The 18,603-nt window shown below is 30.7% G+C and overlaps 2 protein-coding genes across 8 annotated transcripts in view; both read right to left on the bottom strand.

Moving 5' to 3' along the window:
- The window catches only part of Cdep (Chondrocyte-derived ezrin-like domain containing protein), a 144,044-nt gene extending 140,221 nt beyond the window's left edge, over nucleotides 1–3,823 (bottom strand). Inside the window, exons 1-3 of one of the 4 annotated variants that reach the window (XM_074125812.1) lie at nucleotides 3,804–3,823; nucleotides 2,807–2,946; nucleotides 1,746–1,940 (exon numbers count right to left, since the gene is read on the bottom strand). The gene's annotated coding sequence lies outside the window, so the exon portion shown is untranslated. Of the gene's footprint in view, nucleotides 1–1,745; nucleotides 1,941–2,077; nucleotides 2,227–2,806; nucleotides 2,947–3,803 lie in introns of those variants that run through there. The other 3 variants (XM_074125814.1, XM_074125813.1, XM_074125811.1) reach the window with 3 other exon arrangements.
- Nucleotides 3,824–4,933: 1,110 nt separating this feature from the next.
- LOC141453071 (uncharacterized) overlaps nucleotides 4,934–18,603 on the bottom strand; it is a 33,047-nt gene continuing 19,377 nt past the window's right edge. For 2 of the 4 annotated variants that reach the window (XM_074125807.1, XM_074125810.1), the window contains exons 2-9: nucleotides 9,916–10,020; nucleotides 9,043–9,204; nucleotides 8,777–8,950; nucleotides 8,213–8,455; nucleotides 7,398–7,493; nucleotides 7,112–7,231; nucleotides 6,936–7,013; nucleotides 4,934–5,985 (exon numbers count right to left, since the gene is read on the bottom strand). In XM_074125807.1, coding sequence (XP_073981908.1) covers nucleotides 5,791–5,985; nucleotides 6,936–7,013; nucleotides 7,112–7,231; nucleotides 7,398–7,493; nucleotides 8,213–8,455; nucleotides 8,777–8,950; nucleotides 9,043–9,204; nucleotides 9,916–10,017 — 1,170 coding nt within the window. In that variant the 5' untranslated portion in view covers nucleotides 10,018–10,020 and the 3' untranslated portion in view covers nucleotides 4,934–5,790. Of the gene's footprint in view, nucleotides 5,986–6,935; nucleotides 7,014–7,111; nucleotides 7,232–7,397; nucleotides 7,494–8,212; nucleotides 8,456–8,776; nucleotides 8,951–9,042; nucleotides 9,205–9,915; nucleotides 10,021–17,202; nucleotides 17,418–18,603 lie in introns of those variants that run through there. The other 2 variants (XM_074125808.1, XM_074125809.1) reach the window with 2 other exon arrangements.

Genomic DNA, 18,603 nt, shown 5'->3' with positions numbered 1-18,603 from the left:
CAAAAGAATTACAAGAAACTAAACCACATGTCCCAGGTTAAAAACCGATAAGGGTAAATGTGGCTTGTCCCGACATTCAGATATTTCTCGGCGGTCAATTCCTTTGAAAATAGCTTATCATTTACTTCAATAACCTCCTTTTTCGATAATTCTGGGAAAATATCTCAACCATATAAAAACGACTATCTTACTCTAACTCAGTGTAACAATTCCTGTGACCACATCACGGTATTTCCTTTCTACACGGTTGCATTATAATTTTACAAATAAAGCACAATTAAAAATTATAAACCCTTAGGTCAGGAGTAGGCTAAAATTTACCGGATAGATGACCCAATAAATGTTATAAGCCAGCGTTGACATCATTCCAATAGTCAAAAATCTAAAGTCAAAAAAGCACGAAAAAAAGTAGCGTCAAAGGCATAACGACCCGCTAACTAAATGGGTTCTTTTTACGTGATTCACTCATACTTAAAAAATACAACTTTTTCATCAATTGGAATCTAATAAATTTATGTTCATAAAAGTGATCAGTTTACTAATAAAAATAATTGAAAATAAAACTAAAGTTAAAATATGAAACACATTCACCATTCTTTTAAAACTATAACTTTTCAAAAACGCCAACTAGTCACCCACCTTTACCAAACAACTACTATTGTTAGTATTAAAGTAAAAATATAGAAGATGAAAGAACAAGAAAGAATACAAAAAAAGGATGCAATTGAACGAAACGAATCCTAGTGCTGGAAGATTGCCAGCGTCATGGAAACTTAGTGTAGGCCCTTCACTGTGGGGCACAATAAATACACAAAGACAGTTATAAAGATGTTTTTCATTGTAAACTTGGAAAAATCTCTTAATTAAAATGAAAAATCAGTAATGGATACCACAAGATAGAAAAGCTAAATTGAACCAAAAAATTGTACTTGTTTTCTTCATCATAAAACACAATATTCGCTTAAATATATGATAAACGCTTAAAATAAACCGAATAAAATCGACACAGACAACAATAAAAGTAAAATTTTAAGAAAAACATGAATTGGGAGATTCCACAAAATGTTTTACATAAAACCATAAATGAGAACAGAAATTCTACGTAGTTCTACAAAATTTGAATTAAATCAAAATGTGGCCAACATGAATAACAGATACTGCCTACACTTTAATTTTTTTTTTTTCATGTAAACTTTTTAATGATAGAAGTATGAAATTAAAAACAGAAAGCGACTGTTTTTGAAACATCAACTATTTTTCGATGTTTATTTTATAAACATGATGAAGTAATTGTTAGTAAAAGAATAAGTGAATTTTCTTTCAACACTATCTAAAAAACATTAATTCCTTAAAAAAAAGTTCATTAAGAAACAAAAAAGGTCATGAGAAATAACGCAAGCAACATATGATTTGGATGATGAATGAACATCAAAATAATCTATGAGCTTTCAAACAATGTTACTGCAATCTTAAAAACGTGAACAAAATATATTAAATAATAAAAAGAAAATTAACTCTTACTAAGAACAATAAATAAATAAATGATATCGTTTTTAAGATTTGGTTCGTAAATGGAAATTTTTGTCAATGAACATGTATAAAATGAAATAAAACAAAACATGGATCTTTACTTTCTACAATACCGCCCACTAGGTTGGTTTTCAAGTTTGTGTTTTAGCCTATACCATTTCTAGTCTAAACATTTTCTTTACGCTACAAATAAATTAATTAAAAACTTTACTAACCTCTTTATTTAAAAAAAAAAAATGTATCTTCAAAATAATACTGGAGGCAGCTATTAAATCCCAAAATGAAAATCCAATGGTCGTTTTTACAAGCAACACCTTTGTCTACACACCCAACAACTAGTCTCAACTGCTGCAACACTGTTGGTCCAGTAGTGACAAGGTCCTTTGCTCTCTGCAGCCATCTCCCCACTCCTATGTATACAAATATTTGAATTTCAATTTTAAATAAATAATATTTTAAATGAGCAAATTTCCTACATTAAGCTAGAATTTGAAAACTATAAAATTTCTTTTTAAAGAAATATAATTATTACATCGAATAATCTTACATCATTATTTTGCCCAACTTGAGTTGTATTAGGTTCTTGACAAACGACGTCTAAACTTTTAGGTTATATTCTTGTTTCCCAAAATTAAAAAAGATACCTCCCCATACTTAAAATTATTATTTATTTAAAAGAAATCTATAATTTTAATTTCTAAAAAAAAAAGAAAACACATTCATCTTTACACTATTACTTTAAACAATATAATGGCAATGCACACCTACACTACCTACCTAAACCAAGAATCAATACAATATGGCGGTAAAATTTCAATTCAAAGAAAGGTTAAAAGTAAAGACTGTTACATTAAAAGCTTAAAACGAAAACAAAATCATGTTATTTTAAAAATGAACATGGTAGAACATTTTGAGTACAAACTTGTTTTCTGTTTTTAATAAGTTGGTCAATCTTTTTACAAGACCACTTTTTTGTCAGGCTATTTTTGAAGCATCTAATTAATTTTATCTCATTTAAATTACAAAGTTAAGTTTAATTATGGAAATGATAGTTAAAAGAAATATTTTATTTTCATTACTTAATATTTGCTGCTAATAAAATAGATTAATATCTAGTAGTTATAATTAAAACTCATAAATACATAAATAAAGATGCATTCTTCATAATCAACTTCTATGTAATTAGTATTCAAGCCCATATATGTATCTTAAAAGCAATATTTTTAGATGCAATTTCCGCATGTACTTTAATAAAGAGATTTAGTTGATACGTTACCTGAGCATGAGCAGAACTTAAATGACTCTTCTTTTTTAAATGAAGTAATGATAATTGAGACTTTTGAAGATTTCGCCATATCAGCGGTTTCTTCTGCATCTTCCACATTTACGGATGCTAATTTATTTTCAGATTAGAACCTGTAATCGTTAATATTTTCTTTATTGATCCTTGTACTCGTTTAAATCAAGAATACATTAAAAATAAAAGCAGGGTAACATTCTGTACTATATTATGAACGTTTTGTTCATCATATACATTCCTGTATATTGTGTATTATTGTAAAGAAAATAAACAAGTGCCTAAAATGATTCTAAAACATCTCTTACAAATACAGAAGATATAAACAAGATAAGGCAAAATTCAATAACAAATTGAAAGGGTAATTAAAAAACATAAACTAAAAAATTTATTAGAAAATATTTTCCGATCTAATGACACTTTTAGAAATTAGTGAATAGAATACAGAATGCATTATTTACTTGGGCAGATTTTGGAAAAATTTCCTTATTCCCATAATTTATTTTTTTCTACATAAAATTACTACCCAAATACTATGTTCTTTCCATTAAATCTACTTTATTCAATGTTGAGGGATGTAAAAACTAAAATAATTACTTACTAGATTTTTACCATAAAAATAAGAGTTGATTTAACACAGAATTATAAATAGCTCTATTTTATTTCCATTTATTACATTTATATTTATTGTAACTGAGAATACATAAATTATATTATTCGTTAATTATTTAAACGTTTAAGGCAGGGATTTCTGTTTGTTTTAGTTTAAAGTTACAAATATAAAAGCTAATCCACCAATGGAGAGTTCTGGTAACCCTTTCTACCATCATGATTTCTTTATTATAATGATTCAAGAATTATGTAATATTTGCTAAAGAATGATTTTAAAAAGGAAACTTGTTTAAAGGAATAAAAGAAGTTAATTTACCTTTCAACATGGAAGTATAGTTTTAAGGAATAAATAAAGTTAATTTACCTTTATTTATGTTGATTCCCTCTCTGTGAGCCATGTATGAAATGAACTTAGTGTTTCAGCTGGTAAAAGTGAGAGCTTGCGCTTTCTATCGGGAAAACAATTAACTATCCGCACACTCCTTACCTAACCTATTGCAGTAAGTTATATTAGATCGTTCATCTTTTAAAACTATAAAACATAGCAAAATATTTATTAAAAACTGAATAAAATACAATACTTTACTAAAATATTTCAGACCGAAAAGAAACAACAAAGTTCTTTTGATGAATTTACTATAATATATTCGTAGTTAACATTTTCTACAATAGAATGCGCTGCAGTTTACTTTAGAGCAACTATTAGTTGACGTCATAAGAATTTTAGGGTACAATTAGCCTTAGGTGAAATTCAATTATTTGCTATTAGCTAATTTAGTTTTATGATCTTATCCAAACTTTGATTGCTCCAACATACCGTACAGTACAGTCTATTTAAAAAATATATCTGAATAAATTTTGAATATCTAATATTTAAAATCTGTTCCAACACACACGTATTTGGTGCTATAATTAACTTTCTGGTTTATTTTCTACCATTAATGAATCTTACTGAATTGATTAAGCAAACTTACTTTTGAGCGAATTCCTTTTATTAACCATTAATTTACATGCAAGGTCTAGACCGGGAATCGAACCCAGCGGGCCTCGTCTCTAATTGCTCAGCTTCCAATATTTAATCATTATTTTAGCTACCAATGAATATATAGTTTTCGTGACCGCAAATTGTTAAACTTAGGATGGAAGATTTGCGGGGAATCGGCCAAATAAAACAACTCGTCTTTTTGCCAACGTTTCGACAAATATATTGTCCTCTTCAGGGCGTGGCTATGCGGGTTTATATATTTGTCGAAACGTTGGCAAAAAGACGAGTTGTTTTATTTGACCGATTCCTCCCAAATCTTCCATCCTAAGTATAGCTACCAATGTTTAATTATTATCATCTTGGAAACAAAATGCTGATGATGAAACAAAACAACACCCAAACTATTCCTTGCTCATAAATGTGGAGTATGTTTGTGCAAGTCCTCCACTTTAAAATTGTACAAAACTGTGGGATTTGAAAATCTGGGAAGGAAATTAAAAGAAAATGAATGTATACAACATTGTATTATTCACTTGAAAAAACATTTTTGTGTACAGATATAAAGTATGAAAAAAATGATGTTAACAAAGTATACAATTTGTAAGGCTGATAGCTGTCCAAGAACGAATTAAAAAAAGAAATAATGAAATCGTTAATAAAAACTAAACCTAACATTAGTAAAAAATGATCTCTCTAAGCACTAATTAAAACCAAAGTTAGGCAATTTTTGACTTAATGATGTGAACAATGATGATAGAAGTTCAAAATGAATTTTTTATCTATTTTCACTTGTTTTGAATTATCTATAATTATTGATGATAAATACACAAAATGTATTCTATTTTTCCATAATTTAATACTTGCTATTTCAAAACTGTACCAATACAATTTTTTACTTCTAACATCTCCAACTATATTATCAATTATATTTACAAATTTGGATCATTTCAAAAATGTAATGTTACAGTTTCAAAAAATAGTAATTCCTCTCAATAAAAAAGTAAAATAAAATAAATAAATAAATAAATAAATAACCTGTCTACTCTTCAATAAATTAAGTTCAATTCAATCGATTCTATCACAGTACTCAAACAAAAAACAAAAAAGAAGCAAACAAATGTATATGATTCCTTTGAATCGTTTATAAAATTTTCATCATAGAAATTTATGAACAAAGTCGATACCTTGATTCAAAAAGGTACGTTTTCTTCAGGGATAACTTAAAAGATAATAAACAATTTAATACAGCTAGAGATTAAATCTCTAAGCTGAAAGATCAATGTCCTCGTGTTCTGTCTCTGAAGACATTTCAGAATCTGATGTGCAAAAAACTAACTTCTGAGTCTCCATTAGTCTTGTCCATTGTTCACAACAAAGTGTCAATATCTATACGATCACCGCCATAAAGAAACTCATAGATTGCGGTTGCCATGTTATCTTCTGGGAACTCCTTACCAGATCGGCGCTCATCACTGCTTGTCAGATTATCTTCGGATAGATCATCATTCTGATTGTACCTTTCTCGAACATCTTTCATGATACATGCTTCTAGCTTTTTATGCTGTTAAATGAGAAAAATGAGAGTAAATTTTGACGACAGCTAGGAAAACAAGTGGGTTTTCTTATTTCTATTTATTATGAATATTATTGTAATACGTTCGTGCGGTGGGTCCTCTAAAAGCTAGCCCAAAGAAAAACTACACAGCAACACAAGTCGAGTTTAGGACAAAAATCCAGAAATATACTTGAGTCAAATAAGATTCTTAACTGTACAAACAAAGCGAATAGGAGGATAGACAGTTTCTTCAATAAGAACCTGTTTGGAACAACCCCCAGATAAATACAATACAAGGAGTCAGAAATGAGCTTATTTTACTTAGTGTGATGTTTAAAGAGACATAATTCCCATTATGGGATCTAATGAGGAGTACGACAATGTTCGTGAAAAAAAGAGCTACACAATGCATCCTCGGAACAACTCCTCTGAATTCCCTAAAAAAAATAGTTCTGGGGTTAGTAGTAGTAATGAGTGAGAATAGAAGTCTTCAAATCCCAAACTCCTTGACCTGGTGGCGAAAGACAGGGCCCGCCTTTCGTGGGAAATTGCGTTCGGATCTTCTCCCTCTAAAAGACATGATAAACATAAAATACGCCTTTGTCTAGGGTGGGAAACTCTTCTTTCAAGACCTTGTGTAGTAGATAGTAACAGGAGAGGAAGAAACGGCTTCCAAAGCTCTTTTTTATGGCGTTTGCAATCGTAAGTGTTCAATATGTGACCTTTGACAATTTGAGACCAATAGAAAGCAAATACACCAGGAGAGACACTCCTGGAATTGTAAGTAGCAGGTTTCTTCTACTAAACCTACAAGGGAGTGGGCAAAATAAGCCTCTTTTCGCAATAATGTACGAGGAACAGGACCCTAATGATACTTATCTAATCTAAACTAATAGCACAATAATTGGGTAATTTAATTTCAACATAGTTTAAATAATTAAATAAAATAAGGTTACCTTATAACACCTGAAGAAAAACATAGGTCGAACCATTTCTCGGATCAGTTTATCTTTTCGATCGTCTGGTACGCATTGCTACAAAAATTAAGCCAAAAAAGAAACTTAATTAGACTTAAATTTTATTATTTAAACAGTAGGCCTTAAACTAGTTAAACAAAATATGTAATTCTAACCGAAAATTGTCTACAAAAATCGACTCCTTCTACCATATCTTTTTTGAGATCTTCAGAAACTGGTAATCGACCAATCCTTTCTATCATTCGTCCATAGTCTGGTTCAAGATTTCCGGTTAACTGTTACAAATAAGATCGATAAATAGAGTCTTCTTATTAATCTGACCAGTAATTCCATCTTATATAAATACAAACTAGAGGAGAGGACCTTATAGGAATGGTTTATTAACAAGAAATAACTGTTTGTGACTAGGAGAACCTTTAATTTTAACTTAAGAACACTCACATATCCTAATTCTTGCATAACGCAGGTAACATTTCGAATCTTGCCAGTCATACTATTTGATAAAGTCTCCAACTGTCCTCTTATATCCAGATCTCTCTGAAATATTAATAAATTTATTTTATTTACATTAATTTATTTTAAATTAATAAATTTATTTAAGGAAAAAATTATGAATAGCTAAAATGATGAAAACAGGGACCACAGCTACCTCTATAAAATGCCAAAAAATGAATTTGAGGCAATGAATTTATAGGTTAAAGAAAAGGAGGTTAGGTCGTGAGAAACTAACAAAAACTTGATTAATAAACTCAGTAAAGTTGGGCAATTCGAGCAGTTTATCAGCGAACGAAACACATGGAGCTAATTCTGAAAAAAGAGAGCAATATAGTCGGTTTTCACGAAACTCTGGCACGATGAAGAAAACATTTTTAACTACTTTAAAGAGTAAAAAAAGTCCTTCAAAAGCTTCTTCTGCAAATTGGCTTATATACGATATATACATGAATATCGTATATACATGAATATCGTATATACATGAATATCGTATATACATGAATATCGTATATACATGAATATCGTATATACATGAATATCGTATATACATGAATATCGTATATACATGAATATCGTATATACATGAATATGATAATGCGCTAGTATAGCTAAGCGGTTCGATTCTCGGTCTAGGCCTTAGATTTTATTTACTGGTTAATAAAAGAAAATAGCCAATCTACTGTACCACAATACTTTTTCTAATAAGAGATAAAAGAAATTACGAAATAGGGAGGAGTTTCAAGAAAAAAAGATCAACTTACTGATGATCTGCCAGAATAATACGATGGCATTGGATGAAATGGTGGTTGATATACTGGAGAATGATAATAGGGCGTTGGTACATACGGTTGTGGAAGTTGAGGTGGATATACATTCGGTGAATAATACATGCCACTGTGGCTTGGCTGTTGGTAATATGGTCTGTACGGTTGTTGAGGAGGTTGTGGTTGCGGCATGAATACTGGTTGATGTTGTGGGGATGCAAAGCTTTGTGGCTGCTGTTGCTGAAAAAAATAAAGGAGGAATTAGTTACATGTGGTAAAGATAACTGCATTTTTATGAACAATTTATATTTATTAATCGTTAGATTCAATATTTCTAGCTTTCATCGAATTCAAGCGATCAAATTTATTGTCAGAAGTTAAACGACCCTTCTCTTTCTCTCTCTCTCTCTCTCTCGAAAAGAAAGAAACAAACAAATAACAATAAACATAAGAAAAAACAAAAAACGATAAAATCAAAGTACTCTGAAGTAAGATTTAAACAAATGTGAACAACGATGGCTTTCTCAGGTTCGAATAATAAAAGCAATGAATGGTACCAACCGCATTGTGTTTTGTATAACCAGCTAAAATTGCTTGTTGCAATTTATTTAAATCCAAGGTTGTAGTTTTTGGCGGTTCATGATTGGGGGCATGAGAATGTAAAGCAGCAGCTTGTGGTGCACTCTCCTGGCCTTGGGGAGAACTAAGGCTTTCTTGACTGTGTTGTTGCAACTGCTACGGAAATAAAAACAAACCATTAAAAAAAACCCTTATTCATTATTTTATGGGTTTCATTATTTAATTATTTTCAAATCTAATATGCTTACTGAATTTTTATGCTGAGTAAAGCTGTCAATTGATGAACCGTGAATATTAATGGGATTCTTAGATGGTTGTGGAGCCACCATTCCGGCACATTTTGACGCTGCAGCTTTCATTTCCATCCTTACTTCTTTAACAACGTCTTGGCCAAAGCATGCTTCGTACACCTGGCCGGAAAAAATAATTTTGATAAGTTTTTGTAAATAAATTTATAAAAATTTTCAGTAATAATGGATAGTTTTTTGAAGCGCCTTGATTACAGTTCTTACAAATGGATTGGAAATTTGGAGCCATTTAAAGGGAGATCTCGATTACACATGGATTGCCTCACGAATTACAGATCAACCTTAGAGTTTCAGATGAACTTCATTTTATAACGGATTTGATTTTAAAAAGAAGTTCAACTTTAAAAGAAGCTTGTACTTGATCAGGCCGCTTTGAAACCACTAAATTGTGTTTTCATTTCAAAACTGGCTCTAGAAGACAGAAAAAAATAGCAATATTCAACAAACGATGTTGCTTCTAGCAGGGTTTTCTCGTATCAAGCAAGATTTGCTTTGTCTTTTGCGTACATCTCTAAGTCCCTTTTAGTTCTAACTTTGTTTAAGTAGATTCTCTACAGGGCTTATTTGAGATTTCTTTATTAAATATTTTTAATGGGAAAAAGATAATCCAATTTCATCTGCCCATCGATCTACACTTATTGTCTAGAATGGGAATTGAATGAGTTTAGTTTTTCGTGTTGACCAGGTACTTTTTTTTATTGCAGGATACAGGAACTGGATCGTAATTCCTCTTTATTAGTGTATGTTAAAATACATCTTCATTTTTATGGTTATACATAAGAAATAAAATAATCACTACAGTTTATCATTTACCTTCATCATGGCATATTTTCTTAAAAATTTATCGTCTCCTGTAAATGCAGAGCTCAGTGCTGCAAATGCTCCAATAATCAGTATCAGTGTAGCTGACTTCATTATCTGTAAAAATAATAATAAACATTAATAACTTAAAATATAAGTAACATTTTAAAATAAAATAAATTTAACTAAGTAAAAATGTGTTGAATGATTTTAAACTATAAACTGCTATTTCAATAGATTTTCTCGACCCCGAAATCTTTGAATCAGAAGGATAATAAGTACCAAAATGAAATAGGTACTACTAATCTTAAAGTAGTTTTTAGGTCGCACTGTCACACCCTCGTACGAGGAGGAGTCTAACAAAGCCTTCTATGACCATCATCGACCACACATCCATCCAGTTGGTTCAAATATCTTTAGAAGTCTGCAGTTTCCAGTCAGCAGTTTAAAAACCCGGGCCGTAATAAAGCAATTATTTTCTGTGACTATATTATTGCAGCAAATGAACTCCTTCGCTTGCCTTTGGCCAGTGGTATTACACAACCCTTCCGAGGAGCTGCCGCAAACCCAGCACTTCTGATTTCCTAGGACTTACAACCCAAGACTGATTTTGTCGTAGTCCTAGACTCGCAATAGAAGGTTCATGGCTAAACTAAAGCCAAACCAGGCCAATTCGCAATACATCCGCCTTCCCTTTTATATATACATTATACATTTCCTTTTACGCCTTTAGTAACACAAAAAAGCGCTACACCAACGAGCAGACTCTCACGGATTGAAACAAGCGTTTCGAAAGTTTAATAGAATACAAAGGTCAACATTACCCTGTCATCAAGGGCACTTTGTTACTCTAACAAAACATTTTATTTCAATAGAGATCTTACAATTTTATATTATAACCAGCACTAAAAAGAATTTAGTGTCAAATAAACAAGATACAAAAATATTTTAACATCTTTACATGGTTATTGAACCTGAAATAGTATGTTATTAAGTTATTTTTGGGAAACCAGTTTCAAAAACTTTCACTATAACTAGTAACAATGTACATTTTATTCTAATCATTAGTTTGCAAATACCTATACCTTCCACTGCTATTGTGTAACACTTTGACCAGCTGGAAAGTATGTTTTACTTTCTCTTACTCTAGTCTTTCTCTTACTAAAGTAAGAGATACATATTTTTTACTGCAAACATTTCTGATTTAAAATCCCCTGAATGGTAAAACAGTTTCTAAAAATGGTTCTGTATGTGGTAGTTTTTTGTTCCTTCAATTAAACATTGAAAATGAGATTATCTGTATTGTGTTCCACCTTAACTACCAAACAAAATATCGCATAGAATTCAATTTTATATTTGATAAATTTTATATTCACGACAATAAGTTGATTCTTGAGAATAGAAGTAGGGGAATGTCGGGTAAGTTGTTCTTACCAGATTGTTTCTCTAGGCTGGATGGGCCCATTACGGTTTTGGGCCCTCACCTTTGACAAATTCTAATGCCAATAATAAAAGGCGAAAGATTTACACGTGTCCAAGAGAGAGACCAGATTTATCAATAAAAAATAATTAACCATACAGCTTTCCTGTTATAAATAAATTGTATAATTTTCATTACTTTATGGTATGAGCAATTTAAAATTTCATTGATTCTTAATTTTGACAATTTGCGATGTCTTGTTCTGTTCTTCTTTACACTTGCTTTTGTTTTGTTTAGTTTATGTACATATTCATTTCCTTCTGTAATATAGTTTATACACATAAAAGGTATATGTATAATTTTCATTATCCTTTATTTCTATTCACTATTTGTATGAATGCATTTTATGCTCAATTATGAATCAAACTCTTTTTGAACGGGGTAGAAGCCCGAACAAAATAAATAAATAAATAATAATTAAAATAATAATAGCGAGTTAAAAGATGTTGAAATTGTACTATCATCAAAATATCCATCTTAAAATAGAATACGCATCTGGTGAACAGCATTTCTTAGACACATTGATTTAATGAACATCTACAGTTAACTTTTGATAAATGTAAAATAAATGTTCGTTTGATTATTTTTGGAGCAACTTGATACTGCTTTTTTTTACTTCTTTTTTTTAAAGCACGTACGTCTTCTACTTCTTCTTCTTTTTTGTTCAAAGAAATTCTTGTTGATGACCTTGTGTGGCCTTTGATGAAAGCGTGAAAATTGTTTGTACTATTGAAACAAGGAGAAACTTCTGTTTAAATTTCTACTTCTGGAGTACCCAAATCGGACAAGAGAAAATATTGTACCTTATCACCTAACGAGTTAGCATGTTTTAAATTATTAAAATAAAGCTGTAATGACTTTTTTTTTACGTCAGTTCATTAATTTCTAACGAGATCAGAACTATGGTAAATTCTCTTTTACCAAAATTTGGTCAAGAGTAAGATTTTGCAATTCTACAGCTGATTTTGAGTTTCAGCCCAACTTTTTCAGTTTTGATAGCTCCAGTGAGGAAAAAGTGACTTTTATTCATTTGTTTCAGCGTTAATTAGTCAAAAACTTGTCGACCAACTTAGCGGAAAGTACAGCCGTGGGACCCAGATATAAGCCTACAGACAAATTCATCCACTTTAAACAATAGATATTTTAACTTTTTACGCAGGATTTTTTTGAAAACGGACAGAAATTAAGCAAGCGATAACTTTTATTATAATGCATTTAAGGCAGCAACAGATGATTGCGAAGTATAACAAAACATGTATAAGAACAAACGGCTACTAGGATTACTTCTGGAGGTAGAGTCTTAAATTATTAATATTTCTCTTTTTCTTTAATTTAAGGCTCGACAATAATATCTGAAAGGTCATTGACGCTCAGAGTCTTCTTTTTTTTCTAATCTCTAATGAGAACACCATCCACCACTGGGCAATTAGCTGTGAGAAGCTACTACTACAAAGAGAAAAATCTAAGAGCCAACAGTTGGATTCGAGTCCGGGATCTCAGAGAGGCGGTTCAGTACGCTAACCTCAGGCCTTACAAGTTTTATTCGTTATATTTTTGGAGGAATATGCTTCTAAAGGCAGTTCTGGATGAAGAGAGATGTGAGTTATGTTTTCATTTATGTATGACATCATTACAACAAATTGTATTAGTAAATAAATCATAAAGTAGACCTAAAAAACTGATTGAGCGGAAGAGACATTTTACCGAAAAAAGTTGCTTTTTTTTATAGCGATTGTTTTCATCGAAATTCTAAGTCAAGAACATTTTATTCCATAAATTACTTCAAGAGAAAAGCTTAAAAGAATTTTCACCAGATTTTCCTCAAAACCTGTCCATCCAGAGAAAAACTCAACATCGTCAACAACAAAGGAAAATACTCTTGGGAAATCCAATAGAAAATCGCGCTATTTTCGACCAGATGGCCAAAAAGATACGACACAACAGATGTACAAACATTAAATATAAATGTTTTACGCGAATTTAACATTCCTAAGTTTTATTTGTATATTTCATTCAAAACCATTGGTAATAAAAGGATGGAGGCGTTTTATTAGTTTATTTAATTACAGTAATTATTAAAATCATTATACCGATTTAATAGATCCATAAAGAATAACACTTTAAGATAAGCTGACGGTTGATTAGTCTCGCAGCATCCTTTATAAGTCTTTCAATTTAATCTTCGCCATTATTTTAAAACAATAAACCAATTTTTTCTTGAGTCTAATGACCCTTAATGTGAGTAATCTTTAATGACTAAGTGGTTTGGAGTTTAGAAGCTTTTTTTATTAATACTGAGATTATTAAGGTTTTATGAGGGGTTATGAAACTGTTAATAGATAGAAATGAACATCAACTAGATTTATAGAGAAGTTAGCTAGATTTTTTTATCTCTTTTTAAATTGTATTTAAACTGTATTACAATTTAGCTAGACCCGAACACAAAAGTGGACTAGCCACTTCCATTCGGACAGCCTAGCTCTTCAAAAGCTGGCCATTCTCTTCACTCATTTACTCCATTTCCTACAAAGATAATTGGCAAATGCAATTAAATTCACTTATACAAATTTACGGACAATCAAGGGTGTTGATTCACCCAGAGATATAAGAGGTCGAACGTAATGTTTTATGCAGAAAATTTCTTTTCTATATGCTTTGAATTTAGCGAACGTAGATTCTCCAGAATCTCAAATTTACTTTAAAACGACTTCTTTATTTTCAGGGTAATTTTTTTGATTATAATAAATGTTACTAATAATTATAATAATAAGTTAAAATCAATACAGAAGTTTTCCAGAAAATACAATTTAAAAAACTGAAAATTCAAGTATTTTGAGATTATTTAATATTGTTTAAGTGCCATCCGGATTTTAAGAAAGCATTTAATTAAATCAAGTTATGTGAAGCATCATGCAATTATGGGCATTTTAATTATTAGAATATAATCAAAATTTTGACGAAAGATTTCTAATCAAAGTATCTTTTTGGAATCCTTTGAGTACAAAAAAGAAGTGGTTATAAAAGTTATAGTCTGCAAGTATGTCCGTGTGTAGCCGGAAGAAGCTAAAACTATGTATTACATTTCCTTCCGCCCTTCTAAAAAAAGTCTAAATTGGAAGTACCACTTGACAGTGTTTTCCAAAATCACTTTTTTTGAGATATTCAAAATCGGCTCCAAAGCTTAAGATAGTCAGATCAGATTTAATTTTGAACATCTATAAAGTAGCAGTCGGCATATAAAAGATAACATCCGCCAAATTATGAACTTAACTATCAAGGTATCTACCTGCGTAGGCTCTGACCGCAAAGTTAAGATAGATTTGCTATATCACAGACCCAATTTGCTTTCTTAATAAAAGAAATTTATTGAAAAGAAATGGGCCTTTCTAATCGCTAGGTTGGACAATCCGTTACATCAATAAAATGACATCTTGAAAGCAAGCGTCTTTCCTTCCGCATCTTTGTAGAGCAGCCTTAAAATCAATTACCTCCAAGGAACTGTCCATACAAAAGCCTATAGTGCTTCAACTTGTTCAATTACTATACCAAGTTTTGACCATTTCTTTTAGCATCTTCAGTTTAATCAATCTGCCAATTTTATTCAGTTCTTATTATTAGATAAATTAAATAAATAAAATTTCCCTTTTCAAAAAGAAAGTATAACGTTATCAGGGAAAATTCCTAAAATTTCACTTTTCAGGTCAAATGATGGAAAAGCTACAAATTACTCACGACTTTCCCTGCAATTCATCAAAAGTTATAAAATTACAAAATATTTTTGTTTTTCATGTCCTACAAATTCAATATTTTTGCTAGACCAGGGGTCGGCAACCTATTTTAAGGTGAGAGCCATTTCTCCTTAAATAATTTTAATAAATCATACCAAGAGCCACGAGGATGATAGTGTAAAAAACTCTGAAGATCATTTGTATGCAAAAATTATTATTTTATGATATTCAATAACATTTAAATGTTTTATATATTTATTTTCACATATTGCAAAGTAAATAAACAAATAAATAATAACGAATGAAAAGGCGGCAGTCTTACAATATAAATCAAGTACTTTATTTTGGTATTGTATAATTCTATTCAATTTCGAACCTATCACTTTAAAATTCTTTTTGAAAAAATATCTTTAATAAATGAAATTTTCATTTATTTTTAATAAAATTGAAATATACAATTTATTTTGGACAGGCTGAAGAGCCACACAATTTGGATAAAAGAGCCGCATGCGGCTCGCGAGCCGCGGGTTGCCGACCCCTGTCTTAGACCAAGTTATTTGGAGGTAACACTGTACATACGAAGAAATGGTACTTTACAGAGTGAAAAAAAAAAAACCTCTCATTCTAAGTGAATACTTCGTTAAAATTAAATTACTAAGGAAAAAGTTACTTTGTAATGAGGTTATCAATAATTAATCAGGTTTTAAAAAATCCAAAATGGTGCAGGTTTCTGAGAAAATAGTGGAAAACTCTCAAATAAAAGCGATCTAGGATGTAGGATTCCCCCGAACTTATTCCATATTAAACTATGACAAAACTTACATAGTAGTTTGTATAACTTAATAAAAGAAAAATGTAAGATAGATTTATAAAGAAGTCTACAATATCTATAAGAATAAGTAGATAAAGACTATAAGTCAGCTAAGAATAATAACAAATATATCTCAAGTAAGCTGACCGCAACATGAACGCATAAAACACAAGAACGTCATACACACGCACAACAAACGCAATAGAACACCAAGTTGCATGGCAAAAGTTCAGGAAGTCAAAAAAAAAAAAAACAAAAACAAAAAAATCATCTTAAATGCAATTTTCGTAAAAAACCTTTAAATCTGTCCTGTATAGCATCACTTCCGATTCAAAGACTTAAAGCGGCAAAAACCCAAAATGGTGCCTTTAAAGTTTCAACTTCCTATGAACTTTCGTCTTTTTGATAATCGTACATGCACACCACCAGGGAACAGGTTTGGTGAAGTGGTTATGAATACGAACTAAGATTACTGGTTCAATCCCGCAAGTAACTACTTTTTTTTTGTATTTATTGGAAAAATGTGAATAGTAAAAAGTCTGAAACAATAGTGGCTTCCGCTAACTTTACTCCATACAAAAGGACGCTTATTTTCGTAAAATAAAAACAACATTACATCCGGTTGCTCGAATTTAACCAGAAACCTTATTGTCTGGCTTCCGCAAAATAGAATACCAATTTTTGAAAAAAAAAACTTCTTATTAAACTATCTGTAAAAACAAATAAGAAAAGTATGAGACTGTCAGATTAATGATATCGGGGTTTTTAAAAGGTCAATTATCGGTTATTACCGGTACCTGGAGTCAGAATAAGGTGTTTTTAGAAAAATGATCTGTGCGCGGGAATGTGTAAACAAAAATACTGGTATTTCTATAAATAAAATGCAAGAACATGGAAACTGGGGCCTCTCAACTATAACACAGTGATCCAAAACTCTTCCTTCGGAAGATCCAGATTTTTTATTGATTTTTTTTGAAAAATGGATCAAAAATTTTCCGTTACTATTGGTCTAAATATTATCCTCTTGCCGGTCTTTAACATAGATTTTAAATACTTGGCCAATAAAATCGATTAAAGACATTTGTCTTTGTTATTTTCATAATTCTAATCCTAAATATTTTTCACATAACAACACCAAGAAAAAAAGTTAATTTAACTTAATTTTAATCTAAATGTGGTACAACGCCATTCGCGGATTGGTCACTAACCGGAGTAACTAAATTTGCATATAAATAAATTAATAAATAACACAATATCTATCAACTAAAGAAAAATAATACCTCACTTATTGTTCTCTACAAGTTGTATAGATCCAAAATATTTATGTTAAAGTTGACGTATTTTGTTCCTAAAATTGTTATTCGCAAATTCTGTACGTAAACTTAAAAAAAATCACAAATATTTATTTATCTAACAAAAAAAAATAATAGTAAATATCCTAAACGGCACTACATATAGACTCTCGTAATGTGCTTTGCCGCAGAATCGTTCTGAGGTATATATAACTGCGGTATATGAAGTAGGGGAACACCGGTTTTATCCACAGGGTGGGGACAAGATTTACGTCTACACTTATATTTTTTATTGCTTCAATATGCACACACGTACATACTGTGGGCGTTTGTCACAACAATAAAAGAAGACGGATCTTCTAAATAGAAAAAAAAATATTGTTAAATTACAAAAAAAAAAAAATTAAGTTGAGTAAATAATTAAAAATATTAATTTTTAATTGTTGAACTTGACTTTAAACTTGAAGACTTTCATTGCTCTCTGGCTAAAGTTCACTCCATTTGGCTAGAGAATTCTTTTGAAGGCCGGTTAGAAAGTTGCAACTGTTCCGATCTCAAAATGTCACCAGTTTTAAAGATTAACTCGTTTTCTGTTTTGTCTCGTACTTGTTTTTCTTTGTTTATTTATTTAGCTTATTTATTTTTTTTAAACTTGGGGGGAAACAAATATTTTAGAAAGTTAATATATATTTATATTTATCAATGAAAGTAGAATTTATTTTTTTACCTCAAACCTTTCTTCTGCTTTTACAGTTATATTTTTAAAGCTGATTCACATTAGAAATTTAAATTCTTCAATTTAGATTGGCTTTTCTGAATCACTTTCTCTTATTGTGAAAGAGAAAGTCAGGTAGGTGGCTGTGTCAAGTTTTGGAATTTAAAATGGCAAATATACAAGATATTTGTTTGATTTCTTTGTTTTTTAAATCTCTAGCTCCAACTGTAATAAGTTTTTGTTGGATAAGCCAGTGTCAGAATTTTTATCATCTTCTTAAGAAGGATTTTTATGGTAGAGAAACGTTTTGGTATCCTTCCATTACAATATACAGTGATTCCCAAAGTGTGCGCCGCGGCTTCCCGTCATAAAGCGCCGCGAAATATTCAATTAAACAATTCGGCAATTTGGTAGCATGGTTCTGATTTTTGGATATCAGTAAAAACAGGAATATCCACTGCTTAGTGGTAAAGTTCTGCGAATATTAATTCCATTTGCAACATCCTATTGGTGCGAAGCTGGGTTTTCGGCGGTCGCGGTAATAAAAAGTAAATATCGCTCGAATATTAACGTTGAACAAGAAATGAGGGTAGCCATATCCAATTTTATCCCGAGATTTGAGAAGCTGTGTAGTGAACATCAAGCCCATCCATCCCATTAATAATTTTAATAAT

Source organism: Rhodnius prolixus, unplaced genomic scaffold (assembly GCF_049639745.1).
Source record: "Rhodnius prolixus isolate KJV_2025 unplaced genomic scaffold, Rpr scaffold_3, whole genome shotgun sequence".
NCBI classification, from domain to species: Eukaryota; Metazoa; Arthropoda; class Insecta; order Hemiptera; family Reduviidae; genus Rhodnius; species Rhodnius prolixus.
This window is presented reverse-complemented; position numbering and strand designations above follow the sequence as displayed.